General features: G+C 49.9%; 1 protein-coding gene across 5 annotated transcripts in view; it reads right to left on the minus strand.

Moving 5' to 3' along the window:
• Positions 1-7,301: 7,301 nt before the first annotated feature.
• Positions 7,302-27,824, minus strand: part of ZDHHC3 (zDHHC palmitoyltransferase 3) — a 60,424-nt gene continuing 39,901 nt past the window's right edge. For 2 of the 5 annotated variants that reach the window (XM_031686696.2, XM_031686694.2), the window contains 2 exons: positions 26,141-26,271; positions 9,797-10,375 (listed from right to left, as the gene is read on the minus strand). In XM_031686696.2, coding sequence (XP_031542556.1) covers positions 10,118-10,375; positions 26,141-26,271 — 389 coding nt within the window. In that variant the 3' untranslated portion in view covers positions 9,797-10,117. Of the gene's footprint in view, positions 10,376-22,173; positions 23,818-26,140; positions 26,272-27,824 lie in introns of those variants that run through there. The other 3 variants (XM_006200709.3, XM_015236370.3, XM_072941109.1) reach the window with 2 other exon arrangements.

Below are 27,824 nucleotides of genomic sequence, written 5' to 3' on the forward strand. Positions count from 1 at the left end.
TCATAAGAGAGACAGCTACCCCAAAGACTGTCACTCCTTGGGTTCCTTTGAACTGCAGACCATACATAGGCAAAAAAACTACCACCAGCCTGGGAGCCCCCCATGAGGCCACGCAGGTGCAAGGTCAGGGTACTGTCACCAGGGACAGGAAGAGGCCGTGGGCCCCAAGCAGGATCAGAGTCCCTACTATCTGAGATGCCTTTCTTCTCTGTGGACTGTTTCCATATGCTAACTAACTTCCGTGTGTGAGTAAACACAAATATTTATTAAGCATCTACCATTTGGTTGTTAAGAGGAATCCAGGCACAGAGAGGACGTGGGCCAGAGACTCCTGGTCCAGGAGCCTGGGGTCTGTCACAGAGTCAGACATGTTGGGTGCTGGAGGTGTCATGAGGAGTCCTCCTCTACGATGGCAAAGCTTTTCATCTCAAATGCCCACTCCAATCAGTGGGTCGTGGGTACCCAAGGCAGTTGAGAATGAACAGAAGAGTCCTGACAACAGCTAGTGATGTCTCCATGGATTTGGGATGGGAGCCTGGAGAACTCAGCCAACTGTTATTTCACCTGGAGCCCAACTTTGTGTTTTCTAAAGAAAGAGACCTGCCCAGAGGAGCTCGGTTCCATCCAGATTTAATCTAATTCTGTGCTTGATGACGAAAGCTCCTAGGGGCTGTAATAAATGGCCACACCCCTCCTCTCTCGCTCTTTAACATCTGAAGAGACGCTATCCTTCGACTCCAGTACCTACATGGGCAGCCTGACTTTGATGAACCAGTCATCAAAGGTTTTGTAATTGTGGAGTCCAAGGAAACGGCTGCCTCTCGGGTGTCTGCATCTTTCCAGTACCCTGCTCTCTCTGAGGTGCGCCACCTGCTGGCCAGAAAGGGCTCCTGCCTGGAGGTTGGCCTTGGTGTGGGGGTGGGGCCCTAAGACCTCTTGGCGGGGCCTCTGGTTGGCTTATTCTTCAGGTCAATTGCATTGCACCTTGTTTTTCTAAGCAAGTATTTCTGGAGAAGTGATGGACCTAGCAATTTTTTTTAAAGTTTCTGGTCAGGTGAGTTTTTAACGTTTTAATTTTGGGAATTAATATGTTCAAGTTATTAAGTTGCAAAAGATACAGTGAAAGGTTTCTTAACAACTCTTTCCACAGGTGATCCATGCCATCAATTTCTCGTGTATCCATCTAGAAATTTCATACACTAGTAGCTAAAGTGCGGGGCTTGGCACAGGTCCCCACATGAGTCAGATCAACAGTGCGAGGTGTAACTGAGTGCCAGAGTGTTCAGAGCCTTGCAAGTGAGTTTTCTCCCCGGGAAAAATGGTCCCTGTTCTAAAGACTTCATGGCAGGTTTCAAATGAGGCTGTGCTCTAAGCTTCTAATAGCATCTATGAGAACTTCTAAGCTGATAATTTACTTGAAGGGCCTTGTCACAAAGCCCTTCTCTTCTGAAGCCCTTGCCTACAGGAAGGGTTGTCATGGCCCTACAGGTGGGGGCCTGTGCCCAGCAGGTGTGCTGTAAGTGGGGACTGGGCAGGCTAACAATTTGCACCCCTCCTTTAAAGAGACTGTTCTTTGAATGTCTTTGGAGGTGGGGACAAGGACCAAGAGGGCAGTGTGCAGGGGCAGGACGCTGGCACTGGCACCACCCCCAACACCTGGACATTTGCCTGGACCCCACACACACACTTTGCCTACTCAGAGAAATGGGATCCCTGTGGTTATTGGGTCCACCCTCCTTGGAAGGCAGTTGGGAGTCTGTCATTATTTACATGTCAAGAGTTTATCTTGGGGATTTCACTCCCTACCCCCAATGGCTTAGCAGAGTGTATCTTCCACTTCCTGAGAGGAACTGGGGAAAATACACATCTCTCCAGCCAGTCGTGTTTCAGGCGCCTTGTAAACAGTGCTCTAGCTTTGCCTGGCTGGCCTGCCTCTTAATTGGCTCGGACTATATTTCAGGAATTAAGAGGTTTCAGCTAATAAGTCTGTGCTGCCCGTGGGAGGGAGAAGCCACGAGGTGTGGGTGGGGAGTGGGAACTGTATCAGAAGAGCTAGGTATTTGGATGAACATTAGAAATGAGGCCAAACCTGCAACACGCGGAACAAGATGCAAGCCTGGGGTGCTGTGGGGGCCCGAGGAGGTGGGCTCGGCCAGAGCCAGGGTGGGGCACGGGGCACACCAGTGTCCAGTGCTCCGGCTCTGGACGGATTAGAGGTAGGGGTACTCTGAGGGAGGAGGAACAGAGCTTAGCTTCAGTTCTGCTGCTTCCCCTGGGCTGCTCCATGAGGCAGCCTGGCTGGGAGGCCATTCTGGGACTTGGGGTCCTGTCTGTGAGGAGGTACGGTATCTATGGGGTTGGAGGGAAGCCCTGGTGGGGGATGCAGGGGGCCGTGTATTCACCCTGGAGCGTGGGAAGGGCATCTACGGGGATCCTCCCTCATGAATGTCCCATGTTTCAAGCCTCCCTGCACCTGTCCTGCTGGAGGGGGCATCTCAGAACCACAGGCTGCAGCTGGAGCTGGGCGGTGCTGGAAGGTCTTAGTTTGGTGAGGAGGGATCCTGATTAGGGCGGCAGAGCGGCCAGGATACAGGTCAGGCTGGAACTCTGGCTGGCACGGGATGACGTCTTGAGTCTGACAAAGCTCAGGATGTCAGGTTATATACAAACATATATGACTTCTGGCAACACCAGAAGCTAAGAGAAAGGCATGGAAGAGATTCTCCCCTAAAGCCTTCAGATACATAGATGTGTGTGTCTGTAGACACACGCACACACACTCTTTCCCGGCTTGATACAACTTGTCATTGTGTTTCTGCTCCTGGTGTAACTCACCTGAGAACATGTGCCTGACTCACGTGTGTCTTCTCCCCGCTCCTCAGCCACCCCCCGCCCCCAGCTGCCTCTCGCACACGGACCCCGCCAGCCAAGCCACTTCTCGGCACTTGCGTCTTCAGGGACACCCCGCACTTCCCTTTGACAGGCACCAAGTTCTCCGTGGAAAGCCTGGGCGTCTCGCCGCTGCAGACTGTTGACCAAGGGTGAGACTGCTTAAGCTGTTCTTACAAACAGGGCAGGACGAACTCAACAGGACGTATCTCTGCTCATGTGTGCAGGTATTTCTGAGATGTGATTTCCCAGTAGTGGGTTATAGGGTCAGAATATATAGATACATTTTGCTAATGTCAAATTGCTTTGGGAAAAGATTACATTGATACATCCTCCACCAACAGATCTTTTTGATTTTTGCCAACATCATGGTTGAATCATCTGTTTTAATTTGCATCTGATTATTTATGAGGCTGAATATTTTTATGTTAATTGACTATTTGTTGCCTGATCATATCCTTTGCCTATTTGAGTCATTAATTTTTTGTATTAGTTTGTGTGTAGTCCTTATATAGTAAAGAGGGTTACTGTTGCAAATCATTTATCATCATCTATTTTTTTAACCTTTACATGCCTTTCACCATTAGAACCTTTTAATTTTAATGTAGCCATAATGTAGTTAATTTTTCCCTTTAAGGATATTAGGTTTCACATCACCCTAAGAATATAGAAATACTCCCTATGCTTTTTCTAAAAATTTTGACTTTGTTTATACTATTAGGCATATGGAATTTAATTTTGGGGGGTGTGGAGTGATGTAGAGCCCCAACTTGGTCAAGTAATCTTTCATTTCCTAATGTTTTGAAATGCTACTTTTAATTTTGATACATATCTGGGTCTCTGGACTCTTAAATTTTCTCACTTATCTTCTAATGCAATGTTACACTAAATTATTGTAGTTCTGTAGTACGTATTGGTATATAGTAGGCTAATGCCCCCTACTCCCATTTTTCTTGTCCATAGAACTTATAAAAATTGTTGGGATTGAGGGGGGTGGGGTATAGCTCAGGTGGCAGAGCACATGCCTAGCATTCATAAGGTCCTGGGTTCAATCCCCAGTTCCTCCTCCAAAAATAAGTACGTAAAACCTAATTCCCCCCCCCAAATTAAAAAACAAAAACAAAAAACTGTCGGGAGATTGAGATTTGTACAGCATTGAATTTATCAGTTTATTTGGGGAGAACCAAGCCAAATGACAATGAGTCTTACATCCAGGTATGTGGGATATTATTCCATTTACCAGGTTGTCTTTGTTACATTTAAGTTTTACTGTTTCCTTTGTATATAACTCTCACATTCCTAGTTGGGTTACTTCTGAGATGTTTTTATAGCTTTTGTGAATGAAATATTTTTCATTATATTTTGTAATTGCTTGCTGGACTGCATGCAAACGATTTTGATATGCTGATACCCAGCAAAGGACTTGACCAAACTCTAAAGGTTTGTTCCTGAAAGGTTTCTGATGGTCTGTTTCTTATAGGGTGTCTGAATACTCCAAGGAAAAACCGGTAGATTACTATTTTCCTTAGACCTTAAGGTACAGACCAATTAACTGAAGTTTTGTAAAAATGGGTGGTATTCCGACTCCAAAGGCTGTGTGTGCGCTCAGAGACTGTTTCTAACAGGCTCCGAGGGGTTGCTGGTGTTGCGGCCCCAGACCACACTGTAATCATGAGAGGCTGGGTGATTCATGTGATTCATCGTAAAACAGATGTTCCTCTTGGATTTTCATACAGGAGACAACTGTTGCTCATGCCCATGGAGCAAGAGCATATGTACCCCCAGGCAAGGGTGGCCAGGAGGGCTTGTGAAAGGTCGGAGTTGGAAGAGGCCCCGGAAACCAGCACCTTGCTTTACATTTGAGAAAACTGAGGTCCAGGGAAGTGACTGTCATCGAAAGCATCAAAGCTTGGGGTCCCAGATTTGTGAGTGCCATCCTGGGGCCAGTTTATTCTAATTAGTTGGGGACTGGCCTTTGACAAGCCTCAGAATCTGAGCCTCAGTTTCCTCATCTATAAAGTGGGGATAATGTTACCTGTCCATTGGTTGGGATGGCTGTGAGAGTCAAATGGGCTGAACAGTAAGAGAAGGGACAGATGATGGCTTGAGTGCTTAAGGGGACCCAGGTCTGTCTGGCTCCAGAGGCCACGCTGTCTTCCCCCAGGGTGCTGGTGAGTGAAGAAGTCCATAGACCAGGGGGGTGCAGACTCGAACTGGATGGACCAGTTGGCGGTGGGTGTCATGGATGAACAGGAGTGGGTGCTGCCACTCGTCTCGGCTAACCAAGACAGGGTAGGAACCTGGGCCCCACACTTCTGGACCTTCTGACCTTTCATAATAAGCTGGAGGAGTGTGTGTGGTCTTCTACACTATAAAGCCTCTGGGTCTGAAAAGATGGCAAGAATTCAAGTTGTAAAAATCAGTGTGGACACAGCAGGTCAGAGACTGAACTTGTCCTTGGCTTGTGAGTTTATAAAACAGTGCTGCCAACAGCTGAGATGTCACTGGTGGGCCCCCCTCGCAGCAGGTTCCAACACTGACCAGCTGTGTCCGACTCTCCAGCCTGGGGCCTAATCACCAGTGTTTGTCAGAAGCTCCCTGGGTGCTTCGAACAGCACCCAGTGGGAGCGTCCCTTGTGCTGTGCCCAGTGATGGCCAGGACCTTTCACAGAGGCTGACCGGAGGCTGGGACTCCCGGCTCTGCACACAGCTCACCTCCCCTCTCCGCCGTCACCCTTGGCTGACCACATGTCTGTGTTTTTTGAATTTTCCAGGATGGTGAAGCAAGGTGAGACTATCAGATTCCAAATAAAAGGTACCCAAGAAATTTATCAAGTTTAGTTCCAATCAGGGGACAAAGAGGTTCCTGCTGAGAAGACTATTCTCAACCCCAGCTAGCCTCTGCCTGATGCTGCGGAAAGAGGCAGGAGCTCTGACTGGCTCTGAGCCTTGACTGAGCATTTCCTGATTTGGAATTAGCTTTCAGATCAGACGCCCAGCCTGGGCCACAGAACCCCACAACCCTGCCTTGAGTCATGGCCTCAGGGAGCAGGCCACGCTGTCTGCAGCCAGAACTAAAGGCATCCATGGCCACAGGTCCTTCCCTGGAGCCATAGGCCATCGGAAGCCCAGAGCTCCCCGCCCCGTGAGAAGATACCTGCTCTTCAGCTCCGGGCACGTCTGCCTGGGAAGCACCTGCCCCGTGGCGTCTTCCCGCAGCGGGGCTGGGGCTGCTCTGTTGTCTGCTTGGAGTCCACGGGCTTGCGCTCCCAGATGCCCCACCCCATCCCTCCTTGCCCCCTGAGTCCCGGCAGGTGGACGGGGCCTTTCCCTCGGACCTCTGCACTCACCGAGCCCAGGCCTGCCTACCAAACCAGAAGCAGGACTGAGAGCCACGTGGTGTCTGTCCACCTTTGACTTTTGACAACTTCAGACAACTTGAAACTGCGGCACCTTAAACCCAACTTCATGGCCTTTACGGCTCCCCAGGGCTGGGTGAACTGTTGTGGTACCGGCAGGTCAGTAGGAGTTCCTAGTCTTTGTGTTCGACTCCCCAGCCCCTTGGTGGTGGCGGATGACCCAGTGGCTCCCCTGCTTGGTGTTGGTAAGTTAAAGTCATGAGACTTCATGGGGTTCAGTGTGGGGAGGGAGGCAGATGATGACCAGCCCCGCCTCTCCTCGCGAGGGGGCCCCGCACCCCTGCTCCCTCCACCTGGTCCCTGAACCTTCTCCAAGGAAGCCCACAGCCTCCTTCACCTCGGTCCCACCCAGGCATTTCAGTCACATGTGAAAAAGACCCCCGACCCCCAGGCAGCGTTGGGAGAGAGCATCCCTTGCACACAGGCCAGCCAGCCTGAGCCCCTGGACTTGAGCCTCCCTGTGCAGGAACGCCTTCCCTTAGGACCCACCTTGGCTGTGGCCCTAGACCGGTCTGTGACTTGGCCGAGCCTGTTGCTTCAACTCCTCCCTCTCCTCCATTTCAGCCCCTCTCATGGCCAAGGATGTAAGACATCCCTCTGTACCGCCCACCCTCCCCACCCCCAGGAACAGAGCTGCCTGTGCGACCCTGCGGGCCTCACTCAGGGTGCAGGCCCACCAGAGGGGTCCTGACTTTGACCAGTCTGAGGAGAAGGGTCCTCAACAAGGGGCCCCTTTCTGACCACTGCGGTGAAGATATCCCCAGGGGTGCCCCACTTAAAGCCTTCCGCCTTGCCCACCCCCTCACCTCACCTGTCCTGACGGCCCCAAGGGCTGGCCTGGAAGCAGCTCAGGGACCTGCTGGCGATGACCCCAGCCCGCAGCACCCCCTCCCTTCGAGCAGGGGTTTGTTCCTGGGAGTGGTTGTCATCCTAGAGCAGGCACCTCCTTGTGCCAACGGGAAGCCCTTTCCTGTGCCGCCCTCCTGAGACATGTTCAAATGACCAATATGCTTTTAATTAGTCATTTTGAAGCCACAGAATGTGTGGTCCCCTGGGTCACTTTTTTCCTGTGAGCAAGCTGCTTTGTGTCTTCTGCTGGGATCATGTGGGAACATCCGGGGCCGTCTGATCATCTGACTTCCTAGGGCAGAGGACTCTCGGAGGGGTCGACTTCTTTGTTCTGGCCCCTGTGCAGGACACCTACTCCTCCCATGGCTATAACTCCAACTGGACACCCTCTGGCAGAGGTACTGTGGGGCTAAATGAGGGGTATTTTGTGCGTAATTTATGACAGTAAGAGGTGGGGGGCCTGGGCGCTCAAGTCAAAAACCTTCAATGCTGGGCACTCTTGGCCCAAATGTCAACAGTAGGTGCTCAATAAATGCTCATTACAGGAAGGTGCATTTTCCTCCTGCTGGAGATCTCACAAGATGATCCAGAGCCAAGGGTGAAGCTGGTAAGTCTGTGCTGTGTGACACTCACCTGCCTCCCAGGCCAGAAATGGTAGAGAAGAGGCTTCCTTAGAGTTGTCCCCTCGCTGACCTGAGAGGGGGCGCTGCCCCCGGGGCTGGCCTGGGCCTCTGGACAGGAGACTCCAGTGACCGAGGCGGAATTGAGCTTTTTATTCAAAGAGGCAGAGGCTTGTGCCCAGTTCCCCTGCCTGCAGCCCTCGTCCTGTGCTGCTGTCAGCTGCAGTGCTGTCTGGGGCTGAGCAGAATGTTACGCTGTCCACAGTGGCCGTGGTGACACAGCTGTGGCACTGGCAGGACCCGAGGCTCAGGGGTGGGCAGGTTGTCCCCAGCCAGCCCGGCTGGGGCCAGGCCCCACCCTCCCAGGACGCGGTCTGACCTGGCTGAGGTCCAGAGCGGACGGACCCGCCCACCAATCTGAACACAGGCCTGACTTTGGGGCTGGTGGGCACCGCCATTCTCAGGCCAGGCTGGCCAGAGGAACACGGGTTTCAAATCCATCATGCAAGGAAATTTCTCAAGGGCCTTGTGGGTAGCACACACCTCTGACCTCAGGCTTGCACACAGCAGAGACTGCGGTTCGCAGTGGCCAGCAAACCCTCTTCCCTGAGTCTAACCACAGCCTCCTCGGGGACTCAAGGGCTTAGCATCCTTTCCTCACTGATGTGGAGTCTGGTGTACAGTCCATCAGGCCTGCCTTCTGGGCGAGGAAACACAGCCGGCCTCCAAGGCCAGGCCACGCCCAGACTGAGTTAATGGGCTGCAGAGCCACTCAGCCTTACATTGTCAGTAATAAGTATTAAAGCTGACAGGGACCCACAAACGAGGCCTGCTGTCCGGGTGTGGAAGAGCCCGCACCTTCCAGTTGCTCTGTCAAGGCTGGAGCCCAGCGGCCGCCCTCCTGGGGGATGGCATCAGCGCGCTGGGACCAGGCGGGGGAGGCCCCGGAGCCTGGGTCGTCGGGTGGAGGCAGGGGTGCCCTCTGACAGCGGCACCAGGACCTGGCCCTCCTTTCCCCTAGGCACCACAGCCTTCATACCTGTGCAGGGCTGCCCCTCCCCCATGTTTAACTGGGGCTACAGGCCCCTCTGGACTAGGACTCACTCTCTTGCCTGCAGCCAGGAGAGGGGCCCTGAATCAGGGACGTCGCGTGGGCAGGCTCTGCCTGTCTGCCCACACTGCCACCGATGTTGGTGTCACCACCAGGGGAACAGACCAGAGAGAATGAAGACGCATGCTGGGGAGTGGGGGTGGGGAGTCCATTCTTACACCACATGGGGCACAAACCCTCTGCTGGACTTTGTGTGGAAGATGCTGCTTCAGCAACTAGTGGGGCGGAGTTTGAGCCTAGAAGCCCTGCTCAGGCTGTCAGTGCTGATCACGGACACCTCAGCCTTCAAAGGGGGTGACTAGGGTCCCGGCTCAGCCTGGTCCTGCGGGGGTGTATGGCTGTCTGCCTGGCTCTCAATCTGCAGGCCCTGCCACCACCTATCCTTTCAGAGACGCGATGGCCACTATCTTGGGAGAACTGGCCTAAAACACGCAGGCCGCGTTTCTGGTCAGTTCTGCCTGTGTTGGTGGTTAAACTTTCCAGGAGGGGCAGTTAAATTCAGTTCTCAGGGCGGAGGCCAGCATCCCAGGAGTGCCTAAGAGGTCCTCTCCTGACCTTCCCCTGGGAACAGACTTGTAGCCACAAGGCAGGACGGCTCCCAGCTGTCTGACTCAGGGATTCTAGTGTCTGGAATTCCCGGGTGTGCCCCGCACGCGTGTGTACAGCTTAGTGCTGGGGTCCTCGCTCAAGCCCAGCATGGCCTTCCTCCTAGTTCAGGCAGGCAGTGGGGAAACCCCTTTGGAGGAGGGCCTGGGATCCTTCCAGCCTCTGCAGGCTGGTCTCTGCTGCTCCCGGTGTCCCACCCCTGGTTCCCAGGGCCTTGCTCTGTCTTCCGCCACAGCCTCACAGCCTCGGTTCTCAAAACCCAGGAGCCAGGGCCCCAACTTTCTCAAGAGAAGACAGACATCTCAAGAAAGGCCAGAAGGTAAGTTCTGTTCTGCCCCTGGGCAACCCTGTTCAGAGATTCCTTTGCTGGGGGAGGCTGGGCAAGCTGTAAAGGGCGCCCCGGCCTGGGAGAATGGTTCCTGACACTCCCTCATGGGCACAGGAGCTCAGAGCAGGTGTCTCATCCTCTGTCACTCCCAGTCCACCGACTCCAGACCAGGCTAGCATTGGGGGGAGTCCCCAGGGCAGCACAGCAGAGGGGCTGGTGCGAGGGGAGCAGCGGGTGTGGGGGAGCACATGTCGCCCCCCAGCCACTCTGCCGGGCCCGGCCCTCGCTCACCGCATCACTCATCTGTCACCTCCGCAGAGTCCGTGTCCTTCCTCTCCTCCGTCTGCTCCTCTGTTGTCTCTGTGTTCTCCAAGTCTGACAGCGATGCCACCTGTCGCACCCAGTCCCTGTCACTGAGAGGCTTTGGATGACGTGGTCTGGAGAAGGGGTTGAACCAGTTCAGGGAAAAGTCCCCACCAAAGGCCTCTTTGACTGTCTTCCAGCTGCCAGTGTGTTCCCTGGGCTGGTTCTTTCGTTTGAGGCGCTCAATGCCCTGGAAGGACAAGGGGATATAGAGAGGGTCAGCGGGGCGGGCAGGGTGTCCTCGTCCTCGAGAGCACAGCACCGGAGGGGCACAGAGCGGGACAGCAAGCGGGGCCTGTGTTTCCCCCCACCAGCCTCCTTTCCTCCCCCAGGGGCCCCGGGGTGCTGGCCTCGCTCAGTAAGACCCGCCGTTGCCTGGGGCCCAGGCTGCCCAGTGGCCTCTGTAGGCGTGAGCTGGGCCACCTGTCCTGAGACCACAGAGAAAGACGACCTTCCCCAGGGATCCTGGGCCACCCACCCCCAACAGCAGGTGGCAGAGGCATGACGGAGCATGGAGGGATTCTGGGGACAGCACAGGACACACAGCACGTGAGATGAGGAAGCAGATGTGTGCACAGCGAGCAGCCAACATGCAGCTGGAGGTGCTCGGGGCGGCCGCGGGCCTGCACGTGCAGTGGGTGCACCCTGCGGCCTCTCCCAGCTGCCCACTCACCTGCCTCTGGGCTTCGGCTGCACAGGGCCACAGGGAGAGGGTGTCAGGGAGGGGCAGAAGCCAAAGGAGTTAAAGGCGCAGCCAGGCCAGATCCTTAGGCCCAAAGCACCCTCCGCAGAGGCTCGTGCTGGGGTGGCCCCGCACAGGGACGGCTCACCGACACGCTTTCCACCTCGGAACCGTTTCTGCCTGCCTAGGTCTAGCGTTTCTCTTCCTTTCGACCTTAGATCCTTACACAACCGGCATAATCCTTTCTCTTGTGCAGAAAGAGAAGCTGAGGCAGGCGCACAGCCCCAGCCCCGCCCACGCCCTGGGCCGGCTCCTCTCCAGCACTTTCTCCCCATACCGCCTCCGGGATTTGTTTCCTCGCTTTTGAAAACATGGTAAAGAACCCACTCTCAAGTTATCTCCTTGTAAGATACTTCCTAATTACAGACGGTTAGACAGTCACTTTTCAGTAAGGAAACCTTGCAGACATCGCCTGAACGGAGTGGCAGTCAACATCGCCAACCGTGAGATGTATGAGCATCACCGTGGGTACGGCACCCCTCGGGACGCACCACCACCTCACTGGTCTTCCTGCCCCAAGTGCACAATCTCAGCCTAACTGTGAGGAAACTTCAGACCACCACAGGTGGCAGGCTGCGTGGCCTCTGCAATCTCCAAGTCTGATGAATCGTTTTGAAACCAGACAGAAGGGGGAGCTGTACAACACTGTGAATGTACTAAATGCTGCTCAGCTACACCCTTCAGAGCGGTTGGTTTTACGTGAATTTCACCTCAATTACAGAAACTGTCAAGCTCATGAAAGACAAAGACTGAGGAACTGTCATGGATAGGAGACTAAAGAGCCAGGAAAAATGATGCAGTTGCATCCTGGAACAGAGGAGACTCGTGAGACAACTGCAGAAATCTGAATTAAGTACACAGATTAGTTAACAGTACTCTACCAATAAATTTCCAGGTTTTGATATTTGTATTATGGTTTTATAAAATGTTTACATTTGGAAAGACATACGGAAGCTCTTTGTACTATTTTACCATTTTTTGGTTAAGTCTGAAAGTATTTCCCAATAAAAAAGCTAAAATCTGAGACCCAAAGACTTATATAATACAGTCTTGAATGTGGAGTTATGAGAAGTTGGAAACAAAAAAATGTCTAATAATAACAGCTAAGTAAATTATTCTATAAAACAGAACACTATGCAGCTATCAAAAGTGGTGCTAATACAGGTTTACATACGCTGGGAAGTCCTGTCCCCGTGGTGACGAGAGGAAAGCAAAGCTTCATCTGACGTCATCATGGAATCTGGGGTTTAGGGATGGATTTTAGTTTTATTTCTGTAGGCTTCCTGCACATTCCACGTTCTCATCAATGAGCATGGGTGACTTTTAGAATCAGAACACAAAAGCTGTCTCAGTAAATGGCTCTGGGTGATACAACTCTTAAGGGAGCCTCTTGTGGGTCTGGGGCACAGGACGCTACGCTGTCCATAGCCTGGCCCCCCTGGCCTCAGTGACGGCCAACTGAGTGACTTGCTTTGGGGATCCTCAGTTCCCTTCCTGGGTGATCATTTGCAGCCTGTAGAGAGTTTTAACTGCGATTGCAGGGGAGCTCACCACGTGGCAGATCAGGCTGCAGAGGGGACACCCAGAAATGACACACTGGCTCAAAGCCATGACTGGGTCCTCACAACCACCCTGACAGGGGTGGGTATTGTATGCACACCTGGCAGATGGGAAGACAGGGCTTCTCAGAGGCTGTGACAGCAGCCAAAGCTGTCCTGCTGGTCAGGCCTCAGAACAAGGATGAGAACTCGTGTCTTCTCTCTGCTCAGTGTGTTTTCAATCCTACACAAATCCTCAAAGGCAGAGAAAAGCTGTAGAGGGAAAGGAAGCAAAAGAACCCACAGGACAAAACAAACAGATGGAAAGATACACTGTTTCTTAGATTGGAAGAATTAATATTGTTAAAATGACCACACTATCCAAGGTGAGCTACAGATTCAGTGCAATCCTATCAAAATACCAATGGCATTTTTCACAGAACTAGAATAAATAATTTTAAATTTTGTATGGAAACACAAAGGACCCCAAATAGCCAAAAGAACCTTGAAAAAGAGGAACAAAGCTGGAGGAATCACATACCCAGACTTCAGACTATAATACAGAGCTTCTGTAATCAAAACACTATGGTACTGGCACAAAAACAAACACACAGATCAGTGGAACAGAACAGAGATCCCAGAAATAAACCCACACATTTTTTTTGTCAATTAATTTAAGACAAAGGAAGCAAGAATATACAATGGAGAAAAGACAGTCTCTTCAATTAGTGGTGCTGGTAGGGTTTAGGATGGGGGGTAGGGTGGTGAAGAATAAGCAGAGAACAGAGGAAACTTAGGGCACTGAAAATACTCTTTGAGATTCTATAATGATGGATACCTGTCATTACACATTTGTCCAAACTCATAAAATGTACAACATCAAGAGTGAATCTAATGGTTTTTGGATGATTATGATCTAAATTATGATGTGTCAATATAGGTTCTTCCTTGGTAGAAAAAAAATTATATATATAGTACTCTGGGGGTGGCGGTGGGGGGTGTTTATAACGGTGGGGTCTGTGCATGAGCAGGGTACAAGAGAACTCTACGCACCGCTTGATTTTACTGTGAACCTAAACCTGCTCTAAAAATAAAATCTTCATTTAAAAACAAAACAAACAAAAATAAATGGTGCTGGGAAAACTGGACAGCTACATGTTAAAAAATGAAATTAGAACATTCTCTAACACCATATACAAAAATAAACTCAAAATGGCTTAAAGATTTAAGTATAAGGCAAGACATAATAACCCTCCTAGAAGAAAACATAGGCAAAACATTCTCTGACATAAATCTAAGCAATACTCTAGGGCAGTCTACCCAGGCAATAGAAATAAAAGCAAAAATAAACAAATGGGACCTATTAAACTCATTAGCTTTTGCACAACAAAGGAAACCATAAGTAAAACAAAAAGACAACCTACAGAATGGGAGAAAATATTTGCAAAAGATAAGACTGACAAGGGCTCAATATCTACTTAATGACAATGACAAATACAACCTAATGACAAAAAAAAACAAAAACCCCAAACAACCCAGCCCAAAAATGTGCAGAAGACCTGAACAAGCAATTCTCTAATGAAGGCATACAAATGGCCAACAGGCACATGAAAAAATGCTCAATATCACTAATTACAGAGACATGCAAATCAAAACTACAAGGAGGTATCACCTCACACCAGTCACAATGGCCATCATTCAAAAGCCCACAAACGAAAAATGCTGTAGAGGCTGTGGAGAAAAGGGAACCCTCCTATGCTGCTGTTGGGAATGTAGTTTGGTGAAGCCATTATGGAAAACAGGATGGAGATTCCTCAAAAGATTAAAAATAGACTTACCGTATGATCAAGCAATCCCACTCCTGGGCATATATACGGAAGGAACTCTTAATTTGAAAAGATACACACACCCCAACGTTCACAGCAGCACTATATACAATAGCCAAGACATGGAAACATCCTTAAATGTCCATTTACAGATGACTGGATGAAGAAGTTGTGGTATATTTATACAATGGAATACTATTCAGCCGTAAAAAAGAATAAAACAATGCCATTTGCAGCAGCATGGATGGACCTAGAGATCGTCATTCTAAGTGAAGTAAGCCAGAAAGGGAAAGAAAAATACGGTATGATATCACTCACATGCGCAATCTAAAAAAAAAAAGAAAAAGTACACTATGAACTCATCTACAAAACAGAAGCAGACTTGCAGACATAGTAAACAATCTTATGGTTACCAGGGAAAGGGGGTGGGAAGGGATAAATTTGGGAGTTTGAGATTTGCAAATGTTAGCCACTGTATATAAAAATTGATTTTTAAAAGTTTCTTCTGTATAGCACAGGGAAATATGTTCAGTATCTTGTAATAAGCTTTAATGAAAAAGAATATGAAAACAAATATATGTATATATATGCATGACTGGGAGACTGTACTGTACACCAGAAACTGACACATGGTAACTGACTGTACTTCAATAAAAAAATTTAAATAAATCCACAAACAATAAATGCTAGAGAGACTGTGGAGAAAAGGGAACCCTCCTATACTGTTGGTGGGAATGTAGTTTGGTGAAGCCAATATGGAAAACAGTATTGAGATTCCTCAAAAGATTAAAAATAGACTTACCATATGATCCAGCAATCCCACTCCTGGGCATATATCTGGAGGGAACTCTAATTCAAAAAGACACATGCACCCCAACATTCATAGCAGCACTATTTACAATAGCCAAGACATGGAAACAACCTAAATGTCCACTGACAGATGACTGGATAAAGAAGCTGTGGTATATTTATACAATGGAATACTACTCACCCACAAAAATAATAAAATAATGCCATTTGCAACAACATGAATGGACCTAGAGATCGTTATTCTAAGTGAAGTTAAGCCAGAAAGAGAAAGAAAAATACCGTATATCACTCATATGTGGAATTTAAAAAGAAAAAAAGGACACCAATGAACTCATGTACAAAACAGACTCGCAGACATAGTAAACAATCTTATGGTTACTGGGGGAAAGGGGATGGGAAGGGATAAATCTGGAGTTTGAGATTTTCAATGTTAGCCACCATATATAAAAATAGATTTTAAAAAAGTTTCTTCTGTATAGTACAGGGAAGTATATTCAATACCTTGTAATAACCTTTAATGAAAATGAATATATGTTAAAAAAAAAAAGGATTAAAGACCTAACTATAAGACCAGCAACCATAAAACTCCTAGAGGAAAACACGGGCAGAATACTCTTTGACATAAATCACAGCAATATTTTTTTGATCTGTCTCCTAAAGCAAAGGAAATAAAAGCAAAAAATAAACAAATGGGACCTAACTAAATTTAAAAGCTTTTGCATAGCAAAGGAAACCATTGACAAAATGAAAAGACAACCTACAGAATGGGAGAAAATATTCGCAAAGGATATGACTGATAGGGGGTTAATATCCAAAATATATAAACAGCTCATATACCTCAACATCAAAAAAAAAACCCAAACAACCTGATTAAAAAAATGGGCAGAAGACCTGACTAGACAGTTTTCCAAAGAACGCATTCGGATGGCCAACAGGCACATGAAAAGATGCTCAACATCATTAATCATCAGGGAAATGTAAATCAAAACCACAATGAGGTATCACCTCACACCTGCCAGAATGGCCATAATCAAAAAGAACACAAATAAGAAATGTTGGTGAGGATGTGGACAACAGGGGACCCTCACGCACTGTGGGTGAAACTGTAAATTGATGCAGCCACTGTGGAAAACAGTATGGAGGTTTCTCAAAAAACTAAAAACAGAAGTACCACATGACCCAGCAATTCCACTCCTGGGTATGTATCTGAAAGAAACAAAAACACTAATTCAAAAAGATACATGCACCCCAATGTTCGTCACAGCATATTTACAACTGCCAAGACATGGAACCCACCTAAGTGTCCATCAACAGATGAATGAATAAAGATGTATATAAATACAATAGACTACTCCTCGGCCATAAGAAATGAAATTTTGCCATTTGCAACAACATGGATAAACTTGGGGGGTATTATGCTAGGTGAAACGAGCCAGACAGAGAAACACAAATACTCTAGATCACTTACATGTGGAGTCTAAAAAATATAACAAATGAGTGAATATAACCAAAAAAAGCAGCAGACGCACAGATCTAGAGAACAAATGAGTGGTTACCAGCGGAGAGAGTGAAGAGCGGAGGGGCAAGACAGGGGTAGGTTATGATGAGGTGTAAACTATTCGGTATAAAATAAGGTACAAGGATGTACTGTATGACGCAGGGACTACAGCCACGATTTTGTAATAACTATAAATGGAGTATAATCTTTAAAAACACACTCACTATATTGTACACTTGTAACTTACATAATGTTGTACATCAACTATACTTCAATAAAAATTTTTTTAATTAAGAAAAAAAGCCCACAGAATGATGATTTTCCTCCTATGGCGGCGTGTTCCCAGATGAGCACTGCTAAGTTCCACTTGACTTCCTCAGCAGGCTTGTGAAAAAGTCCCCGTCAGAGGAAGTCCTTAGCAGTCAAGCGGACAGACATCCAGGAGCGTCAGCTCTGGGTTTGAAGAGGAGAAAATATTCCAAATGAATCTGATGTGTAAGAAAGGCTGAGGGTCTGGGCCTTCAGGTTCAGGAGGAGCCAGTGGGGTTTCTTTGTCCTGGCAGGACTGTTATGAGTTGTGTGTGGATTTGAAGGCGACCTGAAGGCAGAGTTCTTAAGCCGGAGGCGAACGAGGCAGCAGTGATACCCGCTTCGGGCTCAGGCAAACACCGATGGTTGATCCTGGTGAGGGGGCAATGGCCTAAACCAGCACCTCTTGCAGAAATGTGTGTCTTGGGCCCTTTGGGCCTGGTCTGCTTGGGTGACACAAGTTGTAATCTGTAAACAAACTCACTAACGCCCCAAAATGAAAGCAGCAGGACTCTGGCTGCCCAGGAGGCAGGGAGCCAGGCATTCTGTGAGGACGCGGCTCAGACCCACAGAGCAAGCGCAGGCGGCCCCCTGCTTCCTGCACCATCAGATGGAGAAAGTCCGAGGTGCCACAGCCCGGGCACACGTGCCCGCCTCAGAGATGCAAACTCTCCCCTCAGCAGTGGTTTCACATCTTTTTATTGCAACCCACAATAGGAAATAGTTTTCTGTTGCAGCCCAGCACACATGCGTACAAAGTTTCATGAAACAATACTTACTCTACAAAGTGCAATGCATTATTTTTTATTTCTTTAAAAAAATGCTGTTGCAAACCAATAAACAGATCTCACACATGAACAGTTCTGCACATAGTTTGAAAAGCACAGCTTCAACATTTACTAAAGCCATACAATGTGCCAGACACCATCCTAACATTCATTCCTCTCTGAATCTTCACAGCAACCCTTGTGATTGAGATTATCTCCCTGATTTTACAGATGAGAAAACAGGCTTAATTACTGCCCAAGGTCACAAAGGAAGGAAGTCATCTGAGCAGGGATTGGAACCAAAGACTGCGGTCAGGGCCGCAGGGTCCCATCACCCCACTACCCCAGCTGCAGAAATTCAGGGCATCCTTTATGTCCGTGTCAGAGGTTATGCCTTCCCCCAGGAGGTTTCTGCAAACACTACTCTGCAACATTTCTCATAATTCCTCGGATCAGTGTCATCAGCTCCTGTGCGGGCAGACAAGGAATCCCTGGGGCTCGCTCTGCTCTGTTAGGGTAATCACGCCATTTTAGTCATCGGTGATTTTTTTTCCTGAGGGAGAGGGTGGGGAAATGAAGTCTTCAGTTTGGGAGAGTAGACTGGCCAGTGGCTTGTTTCTGTTCTACTGTGAATCCTTTATCTTCTGTGAGGTGATTCTCAGGCAGGTATAAGTTTAAAAGATACAAGAAAAAGCCACATGGGTTTTGAGGCTCACAGATGGAAATCAAAGGTGAGGACACGTGCACGTAGCTGCCCTGGAAAATCACTCACCAACCACCACTCCTACTCAGAGGACCCCGATCCACTCTCTCCCCTCTCCTCCTGGGGTGGCTCTTCACCCAAAGGGTCCCTTGGTCCAGAAACCGGTCAGACAGAAGAGATGTGCAGGAAGATGGCTGGACAGACCACCAGTTTAGCTCTCCTTCAAAACACACCTTCCTTGTTTTCTCAGCACTCACTGGCTGGGGAGGCCAGAGGGGCTCACGGTGGGCACACCCCACCTCAGTGCCATGCAGGGCCAGCAGCACACAAGACCACAGTATCAGCAGGCACCAGGGCCACCTGTAGGGTGACCCCTGCCAGTCCCAAGAGGATCCTCAGACTTGAGTGTGCGTCACCGTCACCAGGAGGGCTGTGAAAATCCAGATCGCTGGGCACCCCCCCAGGGTTTCTGATTCAGCACGTCTGGAGTGGAGCCCGAGAACCTGTATCTCCAAGTATCTGGGGACCACACTTTGAGATGCACTGCCTCAGTACATCACCAGCAAGGAGATTCGCCAGAGGGGTTCCAGCAAAATCGTCCTCTCTTCACCTTTCTTTGATAATTAAAGGCCCCTTCTAAATTGAAACCCCTCACTTCTACTGACTGGCTCATCCTCTAGGATTAGGTACTATAAACTCTGAAGCCAGAGAAACTTAAACCCATTAATTAGCCTGGGTCTGGGGTTTCTGTGTGACACCAACTTCACATTGGTGTTTAGTGAATTACATTAAACACTGCTTAATTTAACTCCTTGTGAAAGTGGATTTTAACTAAGCAAAAGCTGGTAATTTAAGGTGTCTCACTTTGGGTTCTTCCAAGAAAAGAGTATCAGAAAGATGAAATGGTATGATTAAAAAGAGACATAGCTTCAGCAAAGGGTGTTGGGAAAACTGGACAGCTGCATGTAAATCAATGAAGTTAGACCACTCTCTCACTCCATACACAAACATAAACTCAAAATGGCTATAAGACTTAAACATAAGGCAAGATACTATAAACTTCTTTGAAGAAAACATAGGCAAAACGTTCTCTGCCATAAGTCTTAGCAATGTTCTCCTACAGCAGTCTACTCAGGCAACAGAAATAAAAGCAAAAATTAACAAATGGAACCTAATTAAACTTATAAGCTTTTGCACAGCAAAGGAAACCATAAGCAAAACAAAAAGACAACCTATGGAACAGGAGAAAATACCTGCCCATGATGCTACTGACAGATTTAATTTCTAGAATATATAAACAGCTCATACAACTTAATAACAAAAAGCCAAACAACCCAGTCCAAAAATGAGCAGAAGACCTGGCAGAGAACAGGCAATTCTCCAAGGAAGACACACAAATGGCCAATAGGCACATGAAAAAATGCTCAATACTGCTAATTATCAGAGAAATGCAAATGAAAACTACAATGAGGTGTCACCTCACACCAGTCACAATGGTCATCATTCAAAAGTCCACAAATGATAAATGCTGGAGAGGGTGTGCAGAAAAGGGAACCCTCCCGCACTGTTGGTGGGAATGTAGTTTGGTGCAGCAATTATGGAAAACAGGATAGAGATTCCTCAAAAAACTAAAAATAGACTTACCATATGATCCAGCAATCCCACTCCTGGACATATATCTAGAGGGAACTCTAACTTAAAAAGATACATGCACCCCAGTGTTCACAGCAGCACTATATACAATAGCCAAGACATGGAAGCAACATAAATGTCCATCAACAGATGACTGGATAAAGAAGCTGTGGTATAGTTATACAACGGAATACTACTCAGCCATAAAAAATAATAAAATGCCATTTGCAGCAACATCAGTGGACCTGGAGATTGACATTCTAAGTGAAGCCAGACAGAGAACGAAAAATACAAACTTATTTACAAAACAGAAACAGACTCACAGACAGAAAACAAACTTATGGTTACTAGAGGGGAAAGGGTGTGGGAAGGGATAAACTGGGAGTTTGAGATTTGCAGATACTAATAATAAAATAAACAAGTTCATACTATATAGCACAGGGAACTATATTCAGTATCTTGTAGTAACCTATGGTGAAAAAGAACATGAAAATGAATATATGTATGTTCCTATATGACTGAAGCATTATGCCTACACCAGCAATTGACACAACATGGTAAACTGACTATCCTTCAATAAAAATAGGTATGTACGAAAAAGGAGACGTAGCATATGCATTTCTACCCAAATCCACTTTGTGTGCAAGATGTTACCAAGCCCATGCAAATACGCATAGATCTGTTTCCTTTCTGAGGCCTTTTGCATGGTCAGTCTGGTTGCTATGAACACAGTCCGGAGGCTGACAGGTGGGTAGGAGTCACCTAATCCAACTGGCCCCATCACCTTCCTCTTTTTCTGCTCCCCAGAGCCCACATTCTGAAAATCTGTGGCTACTACCAGCTCTTTTTCCCACGCACACAACATTCAGTGCCGCCGGGACTCCTGTGTAAGACGTCCTCCTCCGTTAGACGTCTGGGCGCACTGAGGAGGGCTCAGGGATACCTGTTTCTTCCTGCGTGGAGGCCAGGCTGATGACCAGTCACTGTGCCACCAAGGACAGCCATGTTCCTCAGTCATTGTGCTCCTGGTAAAATGTTTTCCATCTCAACAAGATGAAACAGGAAGAACGCAGAGGGAATTTGGGGGGTATTTCTATATTCTGAGCAGCATTTTCACTCTGGCTTGAGAACTGGGGAAAATTCATTCCTTCAGCCAAAGGGCTCGTAAAAACCCAGAGGTAGAATCATACAGGATGTGGGAGGGAGACTGAGGATATAAGTGCTAGGCTCAGGTGTAAATGATGAGTTTCTATTTTTAGGATTTGAAAGAAAGTTCAATACATCTTCAGCAAGATCTGCTGCATTCTTTTGAAACTCCATGGGGGAAAGAACCAACTTGGGTCACTTTAAAAAAAAAAATGCCTTTGAAGATGGGGTATTGTGAAGCATCCAAAGACTTAAAAATATTCCCTGAGTCCTAGTCTCCCTTCCTTGGCAGGAGGAACAGAACTAAAGCACTGTCTCCCAAGGGCTGGATCCCTGAGGGGCAGGAGCAGAGCCAGAGTCTTCCAACTGCTCGAGAATCCTTCAACAGCCACACTTTTCATAAACAAAAAAAGAAAAAAGAAGAAGACACGTGGGTAAAAAAATGGTATAAACTAGATTTAAAAACAGCATTAAAAAAAAGTTCAGATGTCAGCCTTGACTATGGCATAAATAGTACAGCAGAGGCAGGTCAAAGTTAACTGATTTAGAAAAGGTCGCAGGGTTCTTTGGTTAAACATCCAGGGGATGGTGGAGAGCTCCTCAAAGCGGCGCCCTAGGATGTTTGGAGAAGTGTCCAGTGATTTCCTCTGACTCTGCTTTCCGCTGGGTGGGGCAGAGGAGAATGGGTCTCTTCCCCAGACCCAAGCCTAGAAGCCAACTCTGCAGACTTGATGAGTTATTCTGTAGCAATTGGGAGCCCATGAGGATGAGGGAAGGGACTCAGGCTGCAGAGAGAAAGCCAGAGGAGAGAGGCCCGGCGGGTCCAGCTTGTCCAGGAGGGGGCCATAAACGTCCTGTAGATGTGACCCAATAAAAACTTCACTCAAGAGAGGGAGCACACATAAATGGCCTTTAAAAGCAATGAAACAAACGCCCCGACAGAGCATGCTCTGGTTGGCCTGGACAACCGGCTCTCCCCGCCGGGCAACGCTGTGAGAGAGCAGAGCTCAGTCAGAATAGGTTTTGGAAAAATTTTATTGCGTTTTGTTTCCACGTGGAAGCACGTACAGAATTGAAAAGAGGCAGCATGTTCCACTTATTCTTCTGAAAGATCACAAGGCTAGATGAGCCCTCTCCCCACCCAGGGCTGATTTGATAAACCTTACCCCCACCCCACCCAAGCAAAGGATTAAAAAAAGGTCTGTGGTGATGGCTTAAAAAACAAATCCACGTGAGAAGTGTGAGAAGTCACTGAGGGTAGGTATTCGGACTTCTGCGATTTCTGCATTTGATGCGCACTCCGCCTCCCCTCCCCAGTGCTGTCTTCAGGCCTTTCCTTCTCCAGATGAGGCTCTACACACCAGTGTGCACATGGAAAAGCTCGGTCTTGGCGCTGCAGACTCAAGTGCCAATTCCAGTGGACAGGATGGCCATCTCTCAACTTCTTCGCATCGAGGTCAGCCCTGCACCAGGACCACAGTCTCCCAGGTTAAAATATAGACCAAACATGGGTATGTCCACATTTATGGGTCTAAAAATCTCACAAAGTGAACCCACTGCAGAGATTTACAAAACGAGGAAGGGGCTGACGGTAGGACTGTGGCTGTTTCACTGAGCGGTAACACGCTTGCTACGAGAGGGAGGGAGGGGGCGGTAAGAGAGTCAGCAGACTGTAGCAAAGGAAAACGTAGCTTGCCTGAAATTGTGTAATTTTCTTCTTCTTTTGATTGTGTAAGGCATTTTGAACTGGAAAAACTTCTTTCCTTCACATTCTTCCAAATAATCAGTTGGAATATAATTCGTGATTCAGAATACAAATAAGACCCCTTTCATCTCCACCCCACGACCCCCAGAGTCATTCTACACAGCCGGGGCCCATAAAGTACAAGGCAGGCAATTGATTTTGGGAATTAGGAGGCGAGTCATGTTCACATGGGGGCTGAGGCTGCCGTGTTCAGGGCCCTTCTTAGGGCTCCAGCCCTGATCCCGGCCCTCTCATGCCACAAGCGATAAGCATCCATGTTCAGTGAGGTTTTAAGTCCCATCAGGGTGCCCACCACTGCCTCCTGGGCAGGGGGAGTCCCAGGCCCTCCTGGCTGTCCTATGTGTCCCCAACTGGGCATCCAGGCTGGTCCATCCACGCACAAGTGTCACGACTCAGTTAGTACAAGGGGGCATGGCCTGGAGACAGCGCCTTCCACGTTAGTCATGCCAGACAGACAGCAGAGAGGAAACCAGAGGCCAGAGAAGTGATTTTAAAAAGGAAAAAAGAAGAGCAGCTTCAGTCACCAAAAAAATAGAAAGGATGATCTTTTAAAAATAAAACATAGGGAAATTTTTTTTTCTCTGCAATGCTCAGCCATTTTACTTGAACTTGAGACATTAAAAAAAAGTTTTAGAGTAGTTGTTTTGCTTTTTCGGTTTAGACATTCATGAGAACGGATAGGATGGTAGTGCTGGGATGTGGTTTGTGTCTGAGTGGCAATGCTGGTCAGGGGTCCTTCAGACCACATACTGGTACGGGTCTGCCTTCCCTTGGTCTGGCGTGGCAAAGGGGCTGGCCCAGCCTAGAGAGAAGGGGTGGCCAAAAACGGCTTTCATGTTCATCCATTTTGTTTTTTTAGCCCATCTTCTCTCTTCCTTTTTCAATTGTTCTATTCCCTGAAAACAAGAACAATCATACTTTCAGTCAAGCACTTCATTGCTGGGGTTTGGGGGGAGAGATATCCATTAGCTTGAGGTAGAGTAAATGCTTCCTTTTTAAAGCCATAAAGCTATCTATGTAGTACATTTTTCTTCTCTTTCTCTCATAAAAAGTGTTTTAAAGAATCATGTTTTTGCGGGGGAGGGTGGGCACACAGGCATATATGTATAAGTCCGTCCAGAGAGGGAGGGACAAATCAGCAAGGTCAGCAGGCCCCTAAGCCACTGCTCCTACTTATGCGATCCGGTGTGTGGTGTTAAGCGAGTCCTTGTCGGGTCTCTGCAGAGGCACTTCCCGCCCGGGGCTGGGCTGTGTGCAGGGAGCGCTGTGAAGGCTGGGGCGCAGGGAGCCTCAGAGATGGAGGGGGGCTCAAGATCATGATGGCCAAGGATAGCCGTTAATTTGAGATCGGTTCATGGGAAGTCTGAACCTACTATGACCACTTTGCAGACAAAAAAAAAAGGAACAAGTCAAACGACTGCTCTGGTGCAGTTAGTCCTGCCAGCTTGGGAGGCCAAGGGGTGCCCTGCTTGGCGGGGCTGGCGAGGCGCCAAGGAGAAGGTGGAACAGGAGGGAGAGGTCACCACAGAGGAGGGAGGAGAGTGATTAGTACAGGGTAGAGGGACCGAACAGACAGACCGCTCAGCCTCAGCCCCAGTCCCGGCAGAGGCTTTCCTGTGCTCCTCTGGGGAAAAGTGCAACCCAAGGCCACCTCAGCAGCTGTCACAGAGCCTGCACCACCCCCGGGGCCCAGGGATCGAGCTGGTCCCTCCTCAGTAAAGATCTGGTCAGCGAGCGGGGCCGGAGGGCAGGAGAGCGGCAGCCTGGCGGTAGCCTGGCCAGGGTCTGTCTGCCGTGGTCTCTGTGAGGCGGGGAGCAAGCGTGGGGCCCCAGGGGACGGCCCAGTCCGAGTCTCTGTTCACAGCCCAGCGCCCTGGGACCACACAGGTCAAGGGCAAGACACACTTTCCCACAAGCTGCAGGCCCTCGGCTCCGTTCTCCTGTTCTTTCAGCACGACTCCCTTTAGGAATGGTCTTGAGGGGAAAGAACAACCAGGGCTGTGAGAGTTTGCCTTCTGGCTCCCCCAGACCACGGCCTGTGTGGCCTGGCGGTGTCCCAACAGTGGGAGGGCCAGTCACCTCTGGGTTCCCTGTAGGCCTTACGCAGAGAAGTTGGTAACACATTGCTTGGATACACAGCTGGATCTACAGCACTGGCTACTGCTTCTAACAGAAGAAAAGGTGCCAAGAGGCCCCCAACCTCCTCAACCATCGGGAACATCATCCCCCCCCCCTTCTCTGCACGCTGATTTTCCACACCCACAGGGACGTGGCCTCAGCAGCAGCGGCGAAAACTATGTTTTCCTACGAGTCTCCATCTAGGGCTGACCACTCAAACGGCCGAAGTCCCCTCACAAGGCCCCTAGATGACTGTTGAGAACTGCCACCTGAAGGCGACCTCAGGCTGCCAGGACAGACTCATGACCTCAGAACTCTGTGCCTCACCTCAGAGCTAAGAGCTTCCCCTTCCTTCTAGGGCCCCTTCCTCGGACCCCAAAGCCAAAAAGGGAAGAAATGCCCAAACCACAGGCATGGACTGACAACCTCGAGGCGTCTGGACACCTTAGGAAGGCTGAGAGGTAGCAGCAGTGGCACCAGGGGAGTGAGCTGGCAGTGGCTGCGCCAGCAGCTTCCAAGCTCCCAGAGAAGCTGTGAGCAGGGGGGCACATAGGGGCTGGGAGAAGGTAACAGACGGGGAACAGAGATGGCCCAAGCTGAGGTGACCTAGGGGCCAGGCCAGGCCTTGTTGCCCGATGCTCCCGGGGGCCCAAGCTGGGCTGTCTCCTGACTCTGCCCTCAGGACCTGGTCATGAAGGCACCTCCTCTGGGCAGCTGACCCTGCCTGTGCCACCTGGGTCCGGGTGCTCTTGGTCCACCACCTCTCCCCAGGGCTGTGGCCACTGGATGGGAAGGGCATCCCAGTGCCCAGCAGAATGCCTGACACAGTGCTGTGTACAAGACAGGACCATCACGGGAGGATGGAAGGGCTTGTGGCAAAAGGAATTCCTCATGGAGGCTGCTGGGGCCCATTCCTGGTGTGACCTGAGTGCCAGCCCCAAGTGGGTAGGACTCGTGTGTGTGTGAAGATCCAGTGTTGGTATGGACAGTGGAATGTGCCCTGCACACCTTGGCTGGCCACTGGACTCCCAGGTCGGGTCTGTGAGCAGCCCTCCTCTACCCCAGCTGTGGAGACAAGTGCTGGGCAGGCTGTCAGCTTACCGTTTCGTCCGTGCAGATGGAGTGAACCTGGGTCCCGAACATCACCGACGTGAAAATGAGGAAGAGCAGCCCCTCAAAGCACAGCAGGATGAGGAGGATCACCGTGGTGGGCGGCGAGAAGGAGCTGCACTCTGCAAGAGACGGGACACGCGGGCTCAGGGCTGCCAGCTCCGCACCCTGGACTCCACTCTGTCTCTAGCCCCCCGGGCCCAGGCTCCTCCTAGGCGCTACGCCTCTCTGGCCTCCAGGCTGTGGCGGGGACTGTCCTGCCCCACACCTGGCTGCACCAGCTCTCCCTTGGGGAAGCCCTCCCTGGCGGGCCAGGCCTTCTTAGGCTTCCCCTCCCTAACATATCATCCTTTGTCTCTCTTCCCTGCCAGCGTGGAGGTCTGTATTCTGGTGCCAAGCATGGCGCACAGCACATGGAAGGACCCAGAAAAGACTCCACGAAGGCCTGTTGACACCACAGGGAGACCCTCCTCTCCTCAGAGAGCAAAACGCAGGTTGAACAGCAGGGAGGGCTTCAGTCCAGCCCTGGTCTGGCTGTGCGTTTTCTGGGCATTCCTGTGCCTCTATCTGCTCCTACACCAGGGGGAAGAGGAGCATCTCTCAGTGGCTTTGGGCTCTGAAGCTTGGTGGGGGCAGTCTACCTGCCAGGGCTCGGCCCTGACCCAGGTGTGAGGTAAGCTCCACGGGGAAGGCCCCTCTCGGGAGCATGTGCATCATGAAGACTGTCAGTCCTGAAGCTGGGGAGTCAACAGAAGAGCCACCTGGCCTGGAGCAGGCACCTTCACTCCCCCGGCCCCTGCTACCAGGCCACTACAGCAAGGTTTGACAGATGTGTGGTTTTATTTTAGGCAGAGTCCCTTGTCTGCACAAAGTCTAGTCAGAAACCCAACTCACTGAGAGAAAAACAGAGGTGCTGAGGGAGACGGTCGGGGGCGAGTGGGGAGGGGACCCCTTCTCTGGATCTTCACCACCAAGGCAGCTTCTCAGGAGAGCCCTGGACCGCCCGGGAAGAAGGGGGCCCTAGCTGGTGGCACTGGCAGCACGGTGTAGGCCCCCTGGTGGGCACTTGCTACCCAAGGACGCCTGCCCTTGCCGACAGTCACCAGGCCTGTCACACCCGGGCTGCGGCCCACGTTTCTGGCTGTTCCAGCGCTTGGGCCTGTTCCCCTGTTGGGAGGGTCCGATCCTGCAGGGCAGAGCTGGACTTCACTGGGCTTTGGGGATTCAAAGTGACCCTCTGAGCTGCCCTGCTGGCTCCCTCACAGGAACGTCAGGAGTGGGAAAGGGGGTTAAATCTGGGACTGAGCTTGCGGAGAAACTGGCATTGAATGGGTGGCAGGGTAAGAACATCGCGTCTAAATGCCTCATCGCCTCACCTTTCCCTCAGAAGTTACCACTTCCTCATGAATTCCCTTCTGGGTTCTTTGCTGGGCAGGGCGGGGCTAGGGTGGCTCAGCAGGCTGACGGGCTGGCCCTGGGTGGCCACCGCTGGGTCAGCTGCCTGCCTGGCTTCTGGGCCGGGCAGGGCTGTGGGCAGGACAAGGTCTCTGAGGTCAGGCAGACGCCGGGGGATGGATCCGCACCAACTCCTGACCATGAGCTCTAATGTTCTGTTCCAGCCCTGGTGTCATTCCTATCCCATGCACCAGGAATCACCTGTTCCTTCCTGTTCCTG

The sequence above is a fragment of the Vicugna pacos genome, chromosome 17, assembly GCF_048564905.1.
Source record: "Vicugna pacos chromosome 17, VicPac4, whole genome shotgun sequence".
Lineage (NCBI taxonomy): Eukaryota > Metazoa > Chordata > Mammalia > Artiodactyla > Camelidae > Vicugna > Vicugna pacos.